General features: G+C 39.2%; 1 protein-coding gene across 1 annotated transcript in view; it reads right to left on the bottom strand.

Moving 5' to 3' along the window:
- The window catches only part of LOC126854035 (insulin-like growth factor-binding protein complex acid labile subunit), a 189,208-nt gene extending 173,597 nt beyond the window's left edge, over positions 1-15,611 (bottom strand). Inside the window, exon 1 of the mRNA XM_050600787.1 lies at positions 14,810-15,611. Within this exon, the coding sequence (XP_050456744.1) occupies positions 14,810-14,911 (102 nt within the window). The 5' untranslated portion in view covers positions 14,912-15,611. The remainder of the gene's footprint in view (positions 1-14,809) is intronic.
- Between the last annotated feature and the right edge of the window lie 337 nt (positions 15,612-15,948).

The raw sequence follows: 15,948 nt of genomic DNA, 5'->3' as shown, positions 1-15,948 counted from the left end.
ATTTTTTTATAATAATTTTTATGCAGACGAAAAGATCACTGTAACTAAAATTCAGCATTCATCTATGAGAAAGTGGGTGGCCGTTACAAGTTTGCATGAACTAATCTCGTAATATTTAATAATGAAATAGCTGTGCAAGAGTCGGCCGAATCCCTCAATAAATAGCAAACTCATATTTTTTTAAATGCTATATTTCCTATATTCCTTTCATTTCAGAATCGGCCATGTCGGACTCCGCTTTTCATTAAATTTAATTGATTTTTTTTATCTCTGAAAGTTTTCATCCTACAATTGCATATCAAAGTATTAATTGCCTGTAATTACACAAAACAAATGAATAAACTCATTATTATACATTTCAATACGTTCTACAAAAATTAAAGCGGTCGCTTATTAACGATATCAAAGAATATCCGATAATCCCGCTTAATCGCGTCGAAAGTTTTAATGAATTAAATAATGATTTATATCGCTTGTGTGCGCAATTAGCTGGCAGCGGTGTCGCATCACGAGCGGCATTCAACCGACTTTAATAGACATGTGGGAACTCGGCGCGAATAAAGTCAACGAACGAGTAATTTCCGGGCGCGGCGCGCTGATATCAGCTGAAAAGCTGCATTTCTGTATTATGCTGGGAATTGAACGGAGCTATCGTCGTAACAATCGGCATCAATCACGGACATAAAGTGGATTATATCGACGCGGCTTATCCGCTCGGTGTAAAATATTATCAGACTTGATCTGTCTACCGGCCTTTGCATACGGGGAATATCGAATCGTTGCGCATTTGCAATGTAAAATGCGCAACAGAGCGTCGTCACGTAATACACGAAGCGACACGTATTCATCGGTACGTAACACGCCACGTTAAATTATACGACGACGACGACGACGACGACGACGACGACGACGACGACGATGGCAACGGCAACGACGAAAATGAGAATCAGGAAGACGAGAACAAACTAAGACGATGAATGAATGGAATTTACGAGGGGAAAAAGCGGTTTAATTGTCGGCAAGATACGGCGCCTTGTTAAGAGTAATGTCACTAATATTTTCTTCCGCGCGGAGCAAAGGATGAAGTCGTTACGTTGGAACAGAGCCAGGCTCTAATTCGCACCACCTCGCGTAGGAAGGACTCCGCGACAGCTCGGATAACTTGAAGCTGAACACATCGTCGTAGAAAACGAGAAGGTATACGCGATCTTCGCGTCTGCACGAGAACACGCGGGAAATATTGGTCGACGCTGAGATGACATTTCCGTAAACGCTGGTCCGGATCATCGATCTAGAGCTCCCTATCGAGCTCTAATTTAACTTCTCCCGAGCAGAAAAAAAGATAGAGAGAGAGAGAGAGACAGAGGTTTTCATTCGTGCGCATTATTCTTTAACGCAAAGCCACTGAGGCTATTTTCTGAATACATTGCAAGCGGCTTTCGCTGCGAAACGTCATTGGTCACCGCGGATACATACCGATGAATCGCATCCTCGCGTGTTAAATCAGAGTTTATATCTTACCGCAGACGGCGGATTAACCGCGCGACGATATATGCATTCTCCATAGCATCACTCGAAAGAGAAAACTTTTAATTAAATAAGCTCGACGCTGCAAAGCATTTCGTCCGATTCCGAACCATCCGGTCCGTTTGATCCACGACCGCGAACGTTAAGATTATATACGGGGGGAAGGAAGGGAGGAAAGGAGGAGGGAAAAGGGGGTAAAAGGGTCGTGTTCAAATAAAATTACTTCGGACTCGAAATTTTCCTAGAAATTGGAAACGTACGACTAGCCTTGGCTAGTGGCGGCTCGCGGCCGTTAACCGAGAGCTTTCGAAAGTTTTAACTAAATTCAACTCTGGCGCGCGAGGAAAGTAAAAAGTTCTGCGAAAGTATTCGCGCATCTCGAGTAATCTGCGCGAGAGCATTAAAGTGTACGAATATACACGCCTCTGAAAGGAGATAGTCATATTATTCAATCTCGTAATCGCGCGCTGATTCAGTAGCGGAACAATCGGCATCATCAGAAAATGGATAATTTCGATATAATTAGATGTCAAAATAATTCGTCGAATAAATTTCAAAATCACTGCAAGAGATCCATTGTGCGCCATATATGTCACAAAATACATATTCTCTAAGATTTTATCGATTTTTGCACACGTTTAAAATAAATCGTTCCATTGCACGAAATTTTGCTAGTCAAAATTAAATTTTCATAAATTATAAATGCCTGAGAGATGAAAATAAAGTTATTATTCAATTAATTTCAATTTCTAACATAGAAAAGCATAAACTAAAATTTAATTAAAATATAATGTCAAAAATTCCATCTTTTTGGAAAGAATGGTGTTCCATTAAATTTCTGACTAGAAAATTATCTCTGAATACGTTCACAAAGTTTAATGCAAACGTCAGAGAATAATCTGCGTGTAATGTATAATAAGAGTGCCGTACGATATGCATGACGCGTATACGTTGATATCTTATCATGAAATGGACTATCCACACACCACAAAGAACATTTAAATCCACTATATTACAAAAGAATATCACAAAAACATCCAAATTTACATAGCCATGATGATAATGTAATTGTGATAATAAATCCGTGCCGTCCAATAATGAATGAAGTGATCGATTTTATTATTTAACTACAATATATGCAATATTTGTTTTATAATTTCATAAACACGAAAATATCGAGATATATTCGTATATAAATGCTGATATACCACATTTCTAAAAGTGATAATATCTCTTTCATAACGGAATATTATATTATATTCAAATATATCTTAAAAATTATGAGTTCTTATCAAAGCGCACAAATTATATTACGTGAAAAATTAAATTTATAAATAATAGAATGGCAATATATGAAAAAGCAAACATTTATAAAATGCTGAAAATTAATTTCGAACATTTTCACCATCGATAAAACACGCAGAAAAGGAATGCGTAAGAATAAGTTATATCTTTCGTAATTAGAAAAATAATCTAATAATAAATAATAATAATTTTTGAAACATTGCCAAAATCTATTTTGTATGACATCATTGAATAAAAATATAAAAAATTATTGACGTATAATTATTGAATGATTAAATAAAATAATAGAATATATAAAAACATGTATGCAGTCATTTAAAAATACTATTTTCCATGGTAAAAATAAAATAAAAAAATTCTTATGCTTTATATATAATTAAAAGAATTTTATAAAAATAAAATGTGTTGTGCTGCGCTTGAAATTTACAAAGCAATACGATTTAGGTATTGAAGAATTTGAATTTAAATGCCGCGAAAGTTAAGCTTGCATGAAATGATTTTTCACAATCGCGTTTTACAAGTCACACGATATAAAAAAAAAAGAAACATCACGGACTGCCGCGAGAAAAGCTACGAGCAACATGCAGTAAGCGAACGCGAATGGAAAAAGATCTTTCGAGAGGCGAGAGCGGGGTGCGTGCGTTCCCGGGGGAATCGTGCCAAAATTGTTAACGGCCAAGGGACAGCCGTGTTATAGGTGGCATGTGCTCGCAATCGGTCGTCCGGCAGGCGAGAGAGTGAGAGAGAGGTGGAGACAGGTGGTTGGCGGCTCTGAGATACCGGTCGCGGAACTGAGGCCGCTTTATTGAACTCGCACCCGATAGATACGCCATCCAGTCGAGGCATGTGCGAATCTATTGGGAATAGGCGTGCCAAATGTATATATCGAGAGACAATTCCGTTCTTATCATCATGATGCTAAAAGTCTTCTTTACTAGATTAATGAGAAACTTTTACAAATACTTGTCGGACAAAAAGAAAAGATAATAGGCAAAAGTTTCTCTCTCCAGAAAAAGCCAGAAAAAAATCGACAATATTTTTTATGCAATGATAGAAACTATAATTATTGATATTTTTTTTTTAAATTTTAATTATCCGTATTTTCAAAACATTGATATCGCCACAAGATATTACGCGATATATCAATCTACAAATCTTTCGTCTCTCCTCGCCATTCTAGTCTTTTATTGTATGTACTAACGAATAAGGAACGGGGATACAGAGAGTCTCGCCCTTTCAAGATTTTTGTGGTCGTGCGCGTTTTACGCGGAAGAAAAAGAATCGAGCGGAAAACGAAACGAACGACGGAATAATAACACTGCGGGACATCTGCGGTCGGGCGGAGATTGAAATACGAGATGAGGGCTTTCGTCGTCGCGCACAAAGCGCGGCACGTCGTGATACACGCGGCGACGTCGACGACTAGACACCCGATAGATCCGTTCGCACGGCTAAACAAACATCTTTTCGAAGGCGGCGCACGAGAGTCTGATACTATAAGGTGTATAAAGTAGTGTATCGTAGAGTGTGTAAGCCGATCGATGTTTTTTTTCTTTCGGACGAAGTAATATTTCGCGCCAGCGAGGTACACTTCGGCGAGCGTATTTCATGCTCGTACGTTCCGAATTATTTATAGTATCGATAATATCGCGAGATAGATTTTAGATCTTACTCGCGTATGACTCGCGCTTTCCTCTTTTCTCTGTTACTCACGATCGCGGCACGCGAGATAATAGAAATCTTCCTACATAGTAAATTCTTATACATAACAGACTTATTGGCAGCAATACTAACAGCCGTGAAATCAGATCTAAATACTTTATATAGTCACGGAAAAGGATATCAATCTAGCAGACAATATTATGGCAAAGAGAATTAATATATATATCAATTATTTAACGTAAAAAATATTTCGCGTAGGAAAAAAAAATATCAGAAAAAAGCCAAGCAATCTTAAAAAGATTAATTCGATGTCAGTTATATTGCATTTGGTGCGCCAACTGTTGATATAACGAATATTTTGCTTGAGAGGAAAAAATTCTAATTACAGATAAAACAACAAACTAACTTTTTTACCACCAAGAGACGCTCGTGCCGTATATTAATGTATATGCTAATGTAATGAAAAGTTAATTGGAATCACGTAGTCATTAATTAAATATCGATTAGCGGCGTTAACGAAACGCGCATCTTTATTAACCGTTAAAAACGCCGTCACTCGCGAGCGCACTATCTTCAGCAGACAGACGCGACTCCTCGCGACGCGAGTAAGCAGAAAAATTCAGCAGTAGCCGGGAGATCACTCGGAGATTTCAGACGCGCTTTTTATTTCTCTTCACGGCTTTCCACGGGAGCCTTTGCTTGTTCGCGCGTACGCGGCCGTTCTCTAAAAGGTCAAAGGGGCCACGTCCTCATCTTGAAAACATTAATGAGCTGCCTGCGATGACGACGTACGGACACGCTGTACACCCTACGATGCATACATCTTTCTCAAAAAGGCGCGGCACAGAGACGAAGCAGACGAGAAACGTACACAGCTGTACAGGAAGTTAAGTATAGAAATATCTTCGAATTTGTTACGAGCTTTTCAGTATGAAATTAAGAAAAAGGTTCACGTATGAAACAAAAATCAGTCATCTCATTACAAAGTTAAACGTAATCAATTTGTCTCAAAATTTTTTAAGCAAAATTCAAAACAAGAGATAATAAACGTGTCTGTAAAAAGTAGATTGCAGAATTTTGAGATATAATATCGAGAAAATCATTATTGTATCACTTGTGTAAATTTGAGTGATCAAACACTTAATTTCTATTGAGAAATAATATGACAAGCGTCTTCTATTTTTTTTTTCTGCATCATCAACAATGAAATTATCAAAAATATCAGCGATATTTCTCCGTCCACCCAATAGACGAAGGGATACACGTCGTGCGACATGTGTTGCACGTACGCGGACTAGCAGAGTCTATCGACTATCGCGCAATTTAACCCGCTTCGAAAGTTCCGGCCGATTCGTTGGAAAGCTGTCGGTGGCACGCGAGCGAGCGCGCGGAATTCCCCCGTCGGGAGAAACTCGTTTATCAAAATACAGTTTATCCGAGATTACAATGATCCGGCGCGAGCGCGCACCGCCGTTGCACACCGGATAGGGATTATTTAGAAGAGCCATAAATACACCCGTGTTTAAACCGTCCGACGAAGGGTGGTGTGCGGCGTAAACGGAAAAATGCTCGTTAGGAGATTTCCGCGCGAGCGGAATCTCTTGTGAAACGATCGAAGAAACCGAGAAACTTTGGTAAGGCGGAAGAGATATTTTTTCAACGAATATCTCTCTCTCGTTAACAATCCGAACACGAAGCTCCATCCAGTATCCATTTTTGTTCGGTGAATAACGTGGAAGAGTGGAAGTTAAACATTGAGATTGAAAGAAATTGACTATTATCGTCTTGATTCCGTATCGCATAGCTAAAACATTTCACAAATAGAAAAATCGTGTGTGTCGTGAAGAAAAGTGTATTGATTTTTAACATTCAATCTTTCTCCAATTTTCCTTAACAAATCAATGGATTTTAAGAGTTAAAAATCCTGTCAAACGATTTTTATGAAAAATGACTTAATAACAATAAATGCAAATAAGTAAAAGTGACTTAATAGCAATAAATGCTAATATCTATGGAAAAAATTTTCATTTAAAAAAATTCAACGTTATAGTAATCGCATATGACTACTATTCCTGTCCAATTGGAATTTTGCGTATTATTGACATATCGAATAATTTCACAACATATATCACATCATATATGATTTGAATGTAGAATATATTTAGCAGAGTACGTTTCGAAATATGTTCATAACCGATATCTCGCGCAATTTTGACGTTTTACAGTTTCTCTGCAGCGCAATTACGCAGGGATCGCATTATAACGGCATATGCGGTACATTATCGATTACCGATGCGTTAATAAATAAATGATTTGCCAATTGGGAAATTCGCACGAGTGATCGGCGACAAAATCGTACTAAATCGGCCAAGCGCGATTGGCAGAGCAGACCGATAAAGGGAAAAAGGAGAGGATGAAGAGAGTTCCTTTACCGTGGAATTGTTCTAGATTTATGAGCTCCAGGAGTTCAGCCATTCAAATTTTTCAACCACTCCTTCTTGCCTCAACCGCGAGCTCTCAGCTCGACGAAGCGCAGAAGGAAACCGATATAGAAATGGAGGGAAATAACTTTTCGTGCAGCGGCAATGGTAGTGCATGGAGAGGATATTGATGAACTCTAATAACGTCAATATAAAAATTTGTAATGCTTTGCTCGATTCGATCGTTAGCGTAAAAAATTGACTCGCTGTCACTCGTAGATTGTTAACGAATGTATATCATTCATATATCTGAGGCAAACGTTCAGTTTATATCGTACGTTACAGATGCTAGATAGAATTTTGAATCCATTTTTTGGGGCTAAATTTAATGCGGAACAATTATCGATTGCGATTTTGCAATGATTTATGCATATACATATAATCTAATGCAAAATTAAATATGTCAAAACAATTTTCACTTCAATTTAAGATTCAAGATTCATCGACGAATGTATCTTTGATAACAGTTTCTACAGAGGATATATTATCTACAACAAAATATCGGATTGCCAATTCTTATTAACTTTGTAATCACGCTATGGCGGTATATATAAGAAACGCGCGAAATAAAACTGTCATTAAAAGTTGCCTTGCCGGACGAAACTTATAATGCCGCGATAAAATATACTTTTGCTAGGAACTTCACCAATACGTCCGTAACATGTAATTCTAACGGTACCGGAGAAAAAAAAAAAGGTTCATGAATAAAAGATACACGTTGACATAGTCTATGCTTTTCCAAGAGCGCCTCTCGAGAAGCATCTCGTCGCGCGATTGCGCGAAGTTCGGTTCTCCGACAAAGATTTTCTCATTTTACTTCTGGTTCCATTAAAAAGAATTTTCAAACAATGTAAAACAAAAAGAAACGGAATAATCTAAAATAGCTGTTAAAATTATTTCCAAGAAATAAGATAACAATAATTTCACGTACGCAATATACATATAACAATATACTAAATCTTTCTATTTTACGTTTATTAAAAGCGAATATAAATACAAATCTTAATATTCAAACTTTAATATTGAAATATGACTAATTCTTAGTCGATGATAACATTCGTATCATATGATTGAAAAAAAGCTGTAAATAAACAAACTTTTTAATCAGAATTTCAATCAAATTCATTACTGCTTTTCGGTTTCTTACACTTCGTATACTAATAAGTGATTCTCACAGCTGCTATCTTATGTATATCTGATCGTGTAAGACACTTAATTGCTCAGTGAGGTTTATAGAAATCTGATCTTAAGATCTTCAATAGACACACACACACACACACTCTCTTCCTCCCTATCTCTTACAGCTTAGCATAGAACGGTAATAAAAGCTTTCTCTTTCCTCGTATCTCGTTGACGGGGGACCACCTTCGTGATATCGCTCTCTTCGCAAAGCTCGAATTACAAAGCCGAAAGAATTACTTTCTCGAAGGCTACGTAGTAAATATATACATATACGTTGACTTAATCTCAGTGATTGCGCTTCCTGGAAATCAGAGCTGCGAGCACAGCACCGTGCTCTCGAATTCACATGCGCTCTTGACATTTCCGTCAAGATCTATATACACGCGTGTTACACACTACGCTACCGCGATACACACGTATCGTGCTTGTGTATTGCGAACGCGTACCGATCTGTATCGTGTATCGGGTGGAGTCGTTCGCTCTCTGCTCCACGATAATAATTACTGTACCGGTTCGGTTGCATTGAGACATGCTCGGTTCATGCTTGAGCTCGGCGCAGCATGCATCGAAGAGGCAGATGAAACGAGCGGGGCACAAAAAGCGAGAGAAAGAGAGAGGGAGAGAGAGAGAGAGAGAGAGAAAGCTATAAGGCAGAATCGTGAGATAGACAGAGAGAAAGAAAAGGAGAATGAAGGAAAGCAGTAGTACCGGTCCAGCATGTCTTTGCCGAGTACTTCGAGAGGCACGTAGGTAGATAGATAGATAGGTACGACGCTATCTTATTCCATGCTGATACTAATGCCATCAGATATCAAGAATATCCTTGGCTCGGTATTTTTCACTCATGGCATTTTCCGTCTGCCACACAGATGCCCGACGGAGAACTTTGGATTTTCTTCGACGAAAAATCTCGAAATTAATCGCGCGTCGGTCTCTTTGTGGAAAAGTCTCAATCGCTCTTGCTCCGAATAGTCTCGCTTCAATAAAAGGACCGAACAATCATTTGATAGAAATCAACCAATCAAAGGATTATCGTGCTCTCTATATAAAATCGATCATTTTTAACCTCGACATATATATTAAATTCAAAAGTTCTGCAAAGTTGAGTGAAATATCGCTCTTTAGTAATGTCATGTAAAGAAAATTTTAGCATTTCTCGTTTCTGTCGTTTTTTAAAATATGTATTGTATATGTAATTTTCTTTATTCGGTATTTTAATTTTTTCATGTAAGAAACACAGTCGTGTCAAACGATCGTCAAAACTGGAAAAACACTTGGGACATCGTATAAAGTATATTCAACTCTGCTGTTCTTCAATTTCGAACGTCTTTTATGTCGGAAAATACCAGCTGACGCGGTTTAACGTGGCTTAGAAATGCAGGAATACGACAGCATATATACTCGGAGGATATATTAGGATCGTCAAAGCTTTTATTTCAGCTACGTGGCGGATCTTGCCGGGATGAAAACACCACGTGTCGGGTGAAATATCGAACCTTTTACGTATGAGGGTTTAAGAGCGACATATGCGCGGGGTGCATAAGCGTCCCCTCGCCGTCGTCATCGCGGGACGCCATTGGATACATTAATGCATATAATAGCCCGCTATTTTGTCCCGCACATAGGAACTCAATTCAGGTGTAATTTTCCATCCCGCGAGGTACCGGCCCTTCCCCGCTACTTTGCCTCGCGTTAATTAAATTATCGTGACGCGCCCGTGCACAAAGGCAAAAGAAATTAGTTCCAATTTGAGCTAATTCACGATTAAGTCTTGGAGCGTCTAGTCGAAGCGCGCGCGGATAAAGAAAAATCTTCGGGCCTAATAAGCTTTGGCTCTTGGCCCCTTATCTCGGAACGTTAAAGTTATACTCGAACGAGAATACGATATCCCCTGCGGCGTTATCTTGCGACCGGGATTTATATACACGTAGAGACATCGACGCACCCGCGTTTATCGTAACCGAGTTAACGTAACTCAAACTGCCATCTACTTGTGCCGAAGAAACGGCAATAGCGTCGCGGCGATATCCAATCTCTAATTCACATCTGACGGCTACGGGATTTACGCTCGCGTATTTCCAGACATTTCGTACGCGCTCGAGACATTTGAACCGAATTTTCCGAATCTCGTTAGATTAGATAGCTAGATTTTATATTCCGAGACACACAATGTTCATGCATATAAAAAAAAAAACCGAAATTAAAAAAGTAATAAATCCGAGTATGAAAAGCATATCAAAATTTTATACAAGGAAACCAGAGAGAGTCGATTGAATTTATTAAATTATTAGCCGATGACGTACAAATTCTTGTTTTTTCAACCAAACTGCAAGGACATTCCGTTTCTATGAGAAGATAATGATTAATAGTTTTTATCGATCGGATTTTTAACAACATTGGGATTCACAGCTACAAGAGAATTCTCTCGAGAATCGATGATATGTTAATGAGACGATAAATATTTATACCGTACGAAGGCCAGTCTGCGATTGTTACGGGATTAGGAGTGTCATCTATATTAATAGTTAAGAGTTGCGGAATTCGGAAACTCGTGGAACAGACGGCTACTTCACGCTCGGGCGAATTTTTGATAATCGTAGAAACGAATGGTGAGCTCTCTCTTTCTCTCTCTTTCTCAGCGAGAAACTCTGCCGGCATCTTAAACGTACCGCTTCCACAAGCCGCGCAATAAACTTTGAAAACGCGCGCCGCTACACAATAATTATAACGCGCAGCTAAGAAACAAGCTCGCGGAAATTAGAAGGGAAATGGATCGTGATAATTTGAAAATGCAGTCGTAAGCCTTGGAACTTCGGGCACTCGCGATATTATTACACACTTTGCGCGATACTATGCAATCTCGGAAATTGTTACGAGCTTTTTTAAAGTCACGAGCCTTCTGTTAATTCGAAAAATTAATACGGGAAACGCGAGCGTAGCGAGAATACCATAACGAGTATATTTATCGAGGCACTTTGTTCTCTCCCAAGTCCGCGGTGTTTATTTCATAATTATAACATTAAATAATATAACAAACTCATTCGTGAGCCATGTCATACGATATTCGTGTTTCTCTAGTATCATAAACTTAAAATACAATCGTTTATATATTTATAGATTTACACGTGCTTCTATAAAAAAAACAAATTAAACGAGAATAAAAAATTGCATTTATTTATTATAATGTTTGACGCACAATTTTTAGTTCGAAATAAAAATTGTACGATATGGACATACAATTGTAAAAATCTAGTGTGACTTGCGCGCGCACATTTCTTTTTTGACAAACGTGACGTGTAAAAGCAAGTTTTTTCCACTCATCATCGTGATGGGGCTATGGAAAATCTAAACGTACGCGAAAAACCGTGTTTACAGGCGGCGTTTATCATTTTCCGTCGCTTCTTCTCTTCCTCGTTCGTCAGACGCGCTTCATTCTCCGTTAGATGTGCGACACGGACGCCTTTGACGTAGCGACGAACAGTCTGCGTTTAAGCCGCTTTAATCTTTCGCCGACGTACGTGATTCGACGCTGCCGCCGCAGCAGCCTCATCGCCGTCGAGTGTAATAATCTAAACGCGCTATACCTTCACATTTCGATTTGTGGAACTTTCACGGGTCAGCACGCTCTGCAGTCTCGAAAATATACCTGCTGAGCGTCAAAGGGTGAGGAAGAAAGAAAATCATTTATTATATGATCTCGGAAACCATGTCTCTCTTCTAATGCTCAGTTTCTCCAACAAATAACTTACCAGTGGATGTCTATAAAATTTTCTTTTGTGCGAGATTGTATTGATTCAATGAGAAAGATGAGTGAGAACACTTATATTGTTGGTGAAAAGAACTAAACACGTGCCCGCAAAATGCAATAAAAAATGACGAATGTAAACTCGTAACGTAACATGATGTAGAAAATTATTGGAAATAAATATGATACACGAGAAAATAAAAACTCCGTAGATATAAAAGTGTTAACAATCAACAATAATAATTAATATATAAAAATATTATTACTCGAAAACATATATCACTGAAAAAAAATGAAATTAATGAGAAACTAGTTATATAATGAGTTATTGTAGCTTTTAAATTGAGATGAAGCTTTTAAAGAGGGAGAGAAAAAAATTCGATACAGAAAAGCAGGCGAGCGAAATCGAGAGGAAACTGAGAAAGATAGAAAAGGAGCAACAATCTACAATAGCTGTTCTCCCTCTCGTCCTTCTTCGTATCCCTGCCATCGTTCTTTTTCTTTGACTTTGCTCGTGATACCATTTCCAAGCTTGCAGCAGGCTATATAGCAAATGGGGCGGAGTGAAAGAGAGACAGGCGGACAGAGAGAAAGGACAGCTATACAGGGAATAGCGTTTATTATTAGGTTGCAGGATTCACAGAGAGAGGATCCTGCGAGCACGATGTATACGAGACAGTGACGCGATTGATCGAATAAACGGAATGCGCGATGCTCTCGATGCGTTAATCCCAGAACCGGTATTTCGAAAAGGAGAAGAAAATACGATGCGTCGTCAGCACTCGCGGCAATGTATGCGCGCATCATGTGATACGCATTAGATTGCAAACGTCTAGATGCGAAGCATGCATCGAGAGAGGATCGCGAAGATTAGAATGTTCCACGGTAATCGAGAGTATTATGCATCGGAATATGATAGGAGACATGACGCAAAAAAAAAAAATATATATATAACAGGAAAAGAGAGAGAGAGAGAAAGAGGGGCGAGAAAAAAGAGCCTAGTTTACGATACCAAAGTAGCGCGTTGCACGCTTTCAGGGCGCAACTCGTTAATGCATTTTATGTCACACATTATCAATTAATTTCGTTACTAACTCGCCTTCTTGATAGCTCAGGCTTAATTACGTAAAGCAGTATTAACAGCGGCGAGCCAAGTGTTGTGCCCGACCTTGCCTGTCGTGAATTTTATATCAGGCATTAACGCGATCGTCTCTCTTTATCTTCTTTTTTTTCTTTATTCATCGTCTAATCTTCGCCGCGGCTTTTTCACGCCTCGCCGTTCAAAGTCTGACAGTGTAAATGCGCGTAGTTTTGAAACTTCTCGGGACTAACTTCGGGACTTTCGTATTCGCATTAACGGTATGCGGATGCGAATGCAGGCAAGTTTGTATGCGTGTGCCTGCGTCGGTATGTATTATTGCTAGTTACATGATGTAGTTGCTACAATCTCATAACTTTGGCCATGAAACTTCAAATAGAAATTAAACATGAGAATGCTAATGATACATTAGAGCAAAACGTTCCTGTTAACATCGGTGCATGGACACTCTCCTCTTTACCAGTTTTATATGAAATCTCTAGATTTTTGATGTAGAGTAAAATCTGATTTATATATATATATATATATATATATATATATATATATATATATAATTAATGATTTTTACATAACTACCGAATAATTTTATACGCAATTATTAAAATATAATTGTGATTGTAAATGTAACAATAACAAGAAAATGCTACAATCCAAAATTTTATATTTGACAAAACCTTAAAGTATTAAACTTCCCGATAATGATAATTAATCCCGCTTATTTATTACCGACTTCATTCTACTCGATCAGACTCTTCGCCGATTGCGTTATTTATGATAGACTCTTAAGCCGATTACTGAGATGCAGTCATCTCATCGCAAGAAACTCTTACAGTCTCGTATTCATAAAGTACCACTTATCTTTGAAATATAATTATTACAATGATCGTCATCAAATTTCATGCGTCATTCACATAACAATGCTTCAGTGTGACAAGAATATTGATCTTAATGTGTAAACAGATTTTGAATCATAGAATAAATAAAATATTCATCATTCGTATAAAAAACTGTATAAATAAGAACAAAAAATTGAAAAATGATCAATCTTTATATAATTTTCCGAATAATCAACAATATTGTATTTGTTAACGATTTTCATTTCGTTATTCATGAAAAATGATTAAATCACCTGAAGTGTTAAATTGAAATCAGATAAAACGTCATATAGAAAAAAAAAATTTCCTATTTGGAAAATATTTCAAATGTGATAATTTGCGATAATATTTCATCGCGATAATCACTATTAGCTGCTCATATTTGTTTACAGAAAACAGCATTACATTTCTGCACGATCAACAAAATTCGAATCTCCAATGAATTAACGGAGCACCGTATAAGTAATAAATCCACTGTGTATCATCATTATTATTATTATCGTGGTTGCTATTGCTTTTTACTGAATTCGCTCCAAATCGCTCTAACAAATCAACGAATCGTTCAAAATAGGGAAATTATAAGTATGTTATTTTATCAAACAAGAGTTTCTCCTAACATAAAATCAAATATCACGAAGAAAGGGAATAATCGCGTAAAATATCATTTTCTCTCTATTGACTTTGTTCTCTATTGATTCTAGAATGAATAGAAACGGGACAACCATGTTAACGAGATTTTCGCGTAAAGAGTCGGGTTACAATGTAAACATTTACGCGGAATCAAGCGAGGCAGCTGAGATGCAAAAAAAAAAAAACGCTCGCGGCGAACAAAAGAGTCTGACCTTCGAATTCTTTAGGCGCGACACAAACTATCTCGACGTATAAAGAAATCACGGTAAGATTATACTTTACGATAATTTATAAAAAAACTTACCCCAATGGGCATGCTGACGATTGTCGACGTCCCGATGTCATCTCCGGCGATATCCTCCTGACCGAGCTCACTAACTAGACGAAGCCCGTGCACATCATCCATGATTCCTTGGCTGGAGCGTTTACGACGAACGGTAGAAACAACTTATTCGTCACACTTTCCGTGCCGACTACGGGGCGGTACGCGCACACACGGGAGCGGGCGAGATAAGAGAGAGAGAGAGAGATAGATAGAGAAGAGGACAGAGAGAGACAGAGAGAGGAGTTCGCGGGCGGAGGATGTGAACGGCGACGACGACGACGACGACGACGACGGCAGCAGCGTGATGGAGTAGTAAAGGCGGTTGCACCGGGTACCTCGACGATCATCGCGTCATGTCTCCGAGTGCGTAGCGGCCGGCCGCGGCCGCAGACGACGATCCCGAAGCTGCATTCCCCGCTTTAAGATCGCTCTTGGCTGCTTCCTCTTCGTCCAAACTCGCCCGGCGAGTTCGCCTCCTCCTCATGTGTCGCGCGCGCCCGTCCGTTTCGAGTTCGCGCGCCGCGATTTCACACGCCGTCTCTTCCCCCCGCGGCGAAACTTTCGGCGGCGTCACTGTTTATTATCTCTCTATTCTCGCTCACTGTCCAGACATTTTTCGCACACACGGCTCTCGCGACGAGATTCGCACTGCTTGATATATACACACGACACGAAGAAGGCGCGTCTATCTCTCACAGTGACACGATGAGCTGCTGAGAGCAAACTGTGGTCCACTGCACGAACTCGGGAGCACGGACGACACAACACGATGGCGCCACGGCAGAAGTACGACTGACAGCGCCGCCGTCTCACCGCCGATGGCGCCGCGCGGTACTACGCCACACCGAGAAGAGAGGGAGAGAGGGAGAGAGAGAGAGAGAGAGAGAAATAGAGAGGGAGAAATAGAGAGGGAGACGGAGAGAGAGAGAGAGAGAGAGAGAGAGAAAACGAGCGATGCGTATGTGGATAGCGTCGCGATATATATACATATATAAGAAGGCGTCGAATACGAGCACGCGTATACCGTGTGCCTCACGCGAATAGGCGGTGTCGCGATCCCAGGGCCGCACTTTCTAGGATGAAACACAAAACACACGGTAACTCGTCGTGTGCGTGGC

Source organism: Cataglyphis hispanica, chromosome 1, assembly GCF_021464435.1.
Source record: "Cataglyphis hispanica isolate Lineage 1 chromosome 1, ULB_Chis1_1.0, whole genome shotgun sequence".
Lineage (NCBI taxonomy): Eukaryota > Metazoa > Arthropoda > Insecta > Hymenoptera > Formicidae > Cataglyphis > Cataglyphis hispanica.
This window is presented reverse-complemented; position numbering and strand designations above follow the sequence as displayed.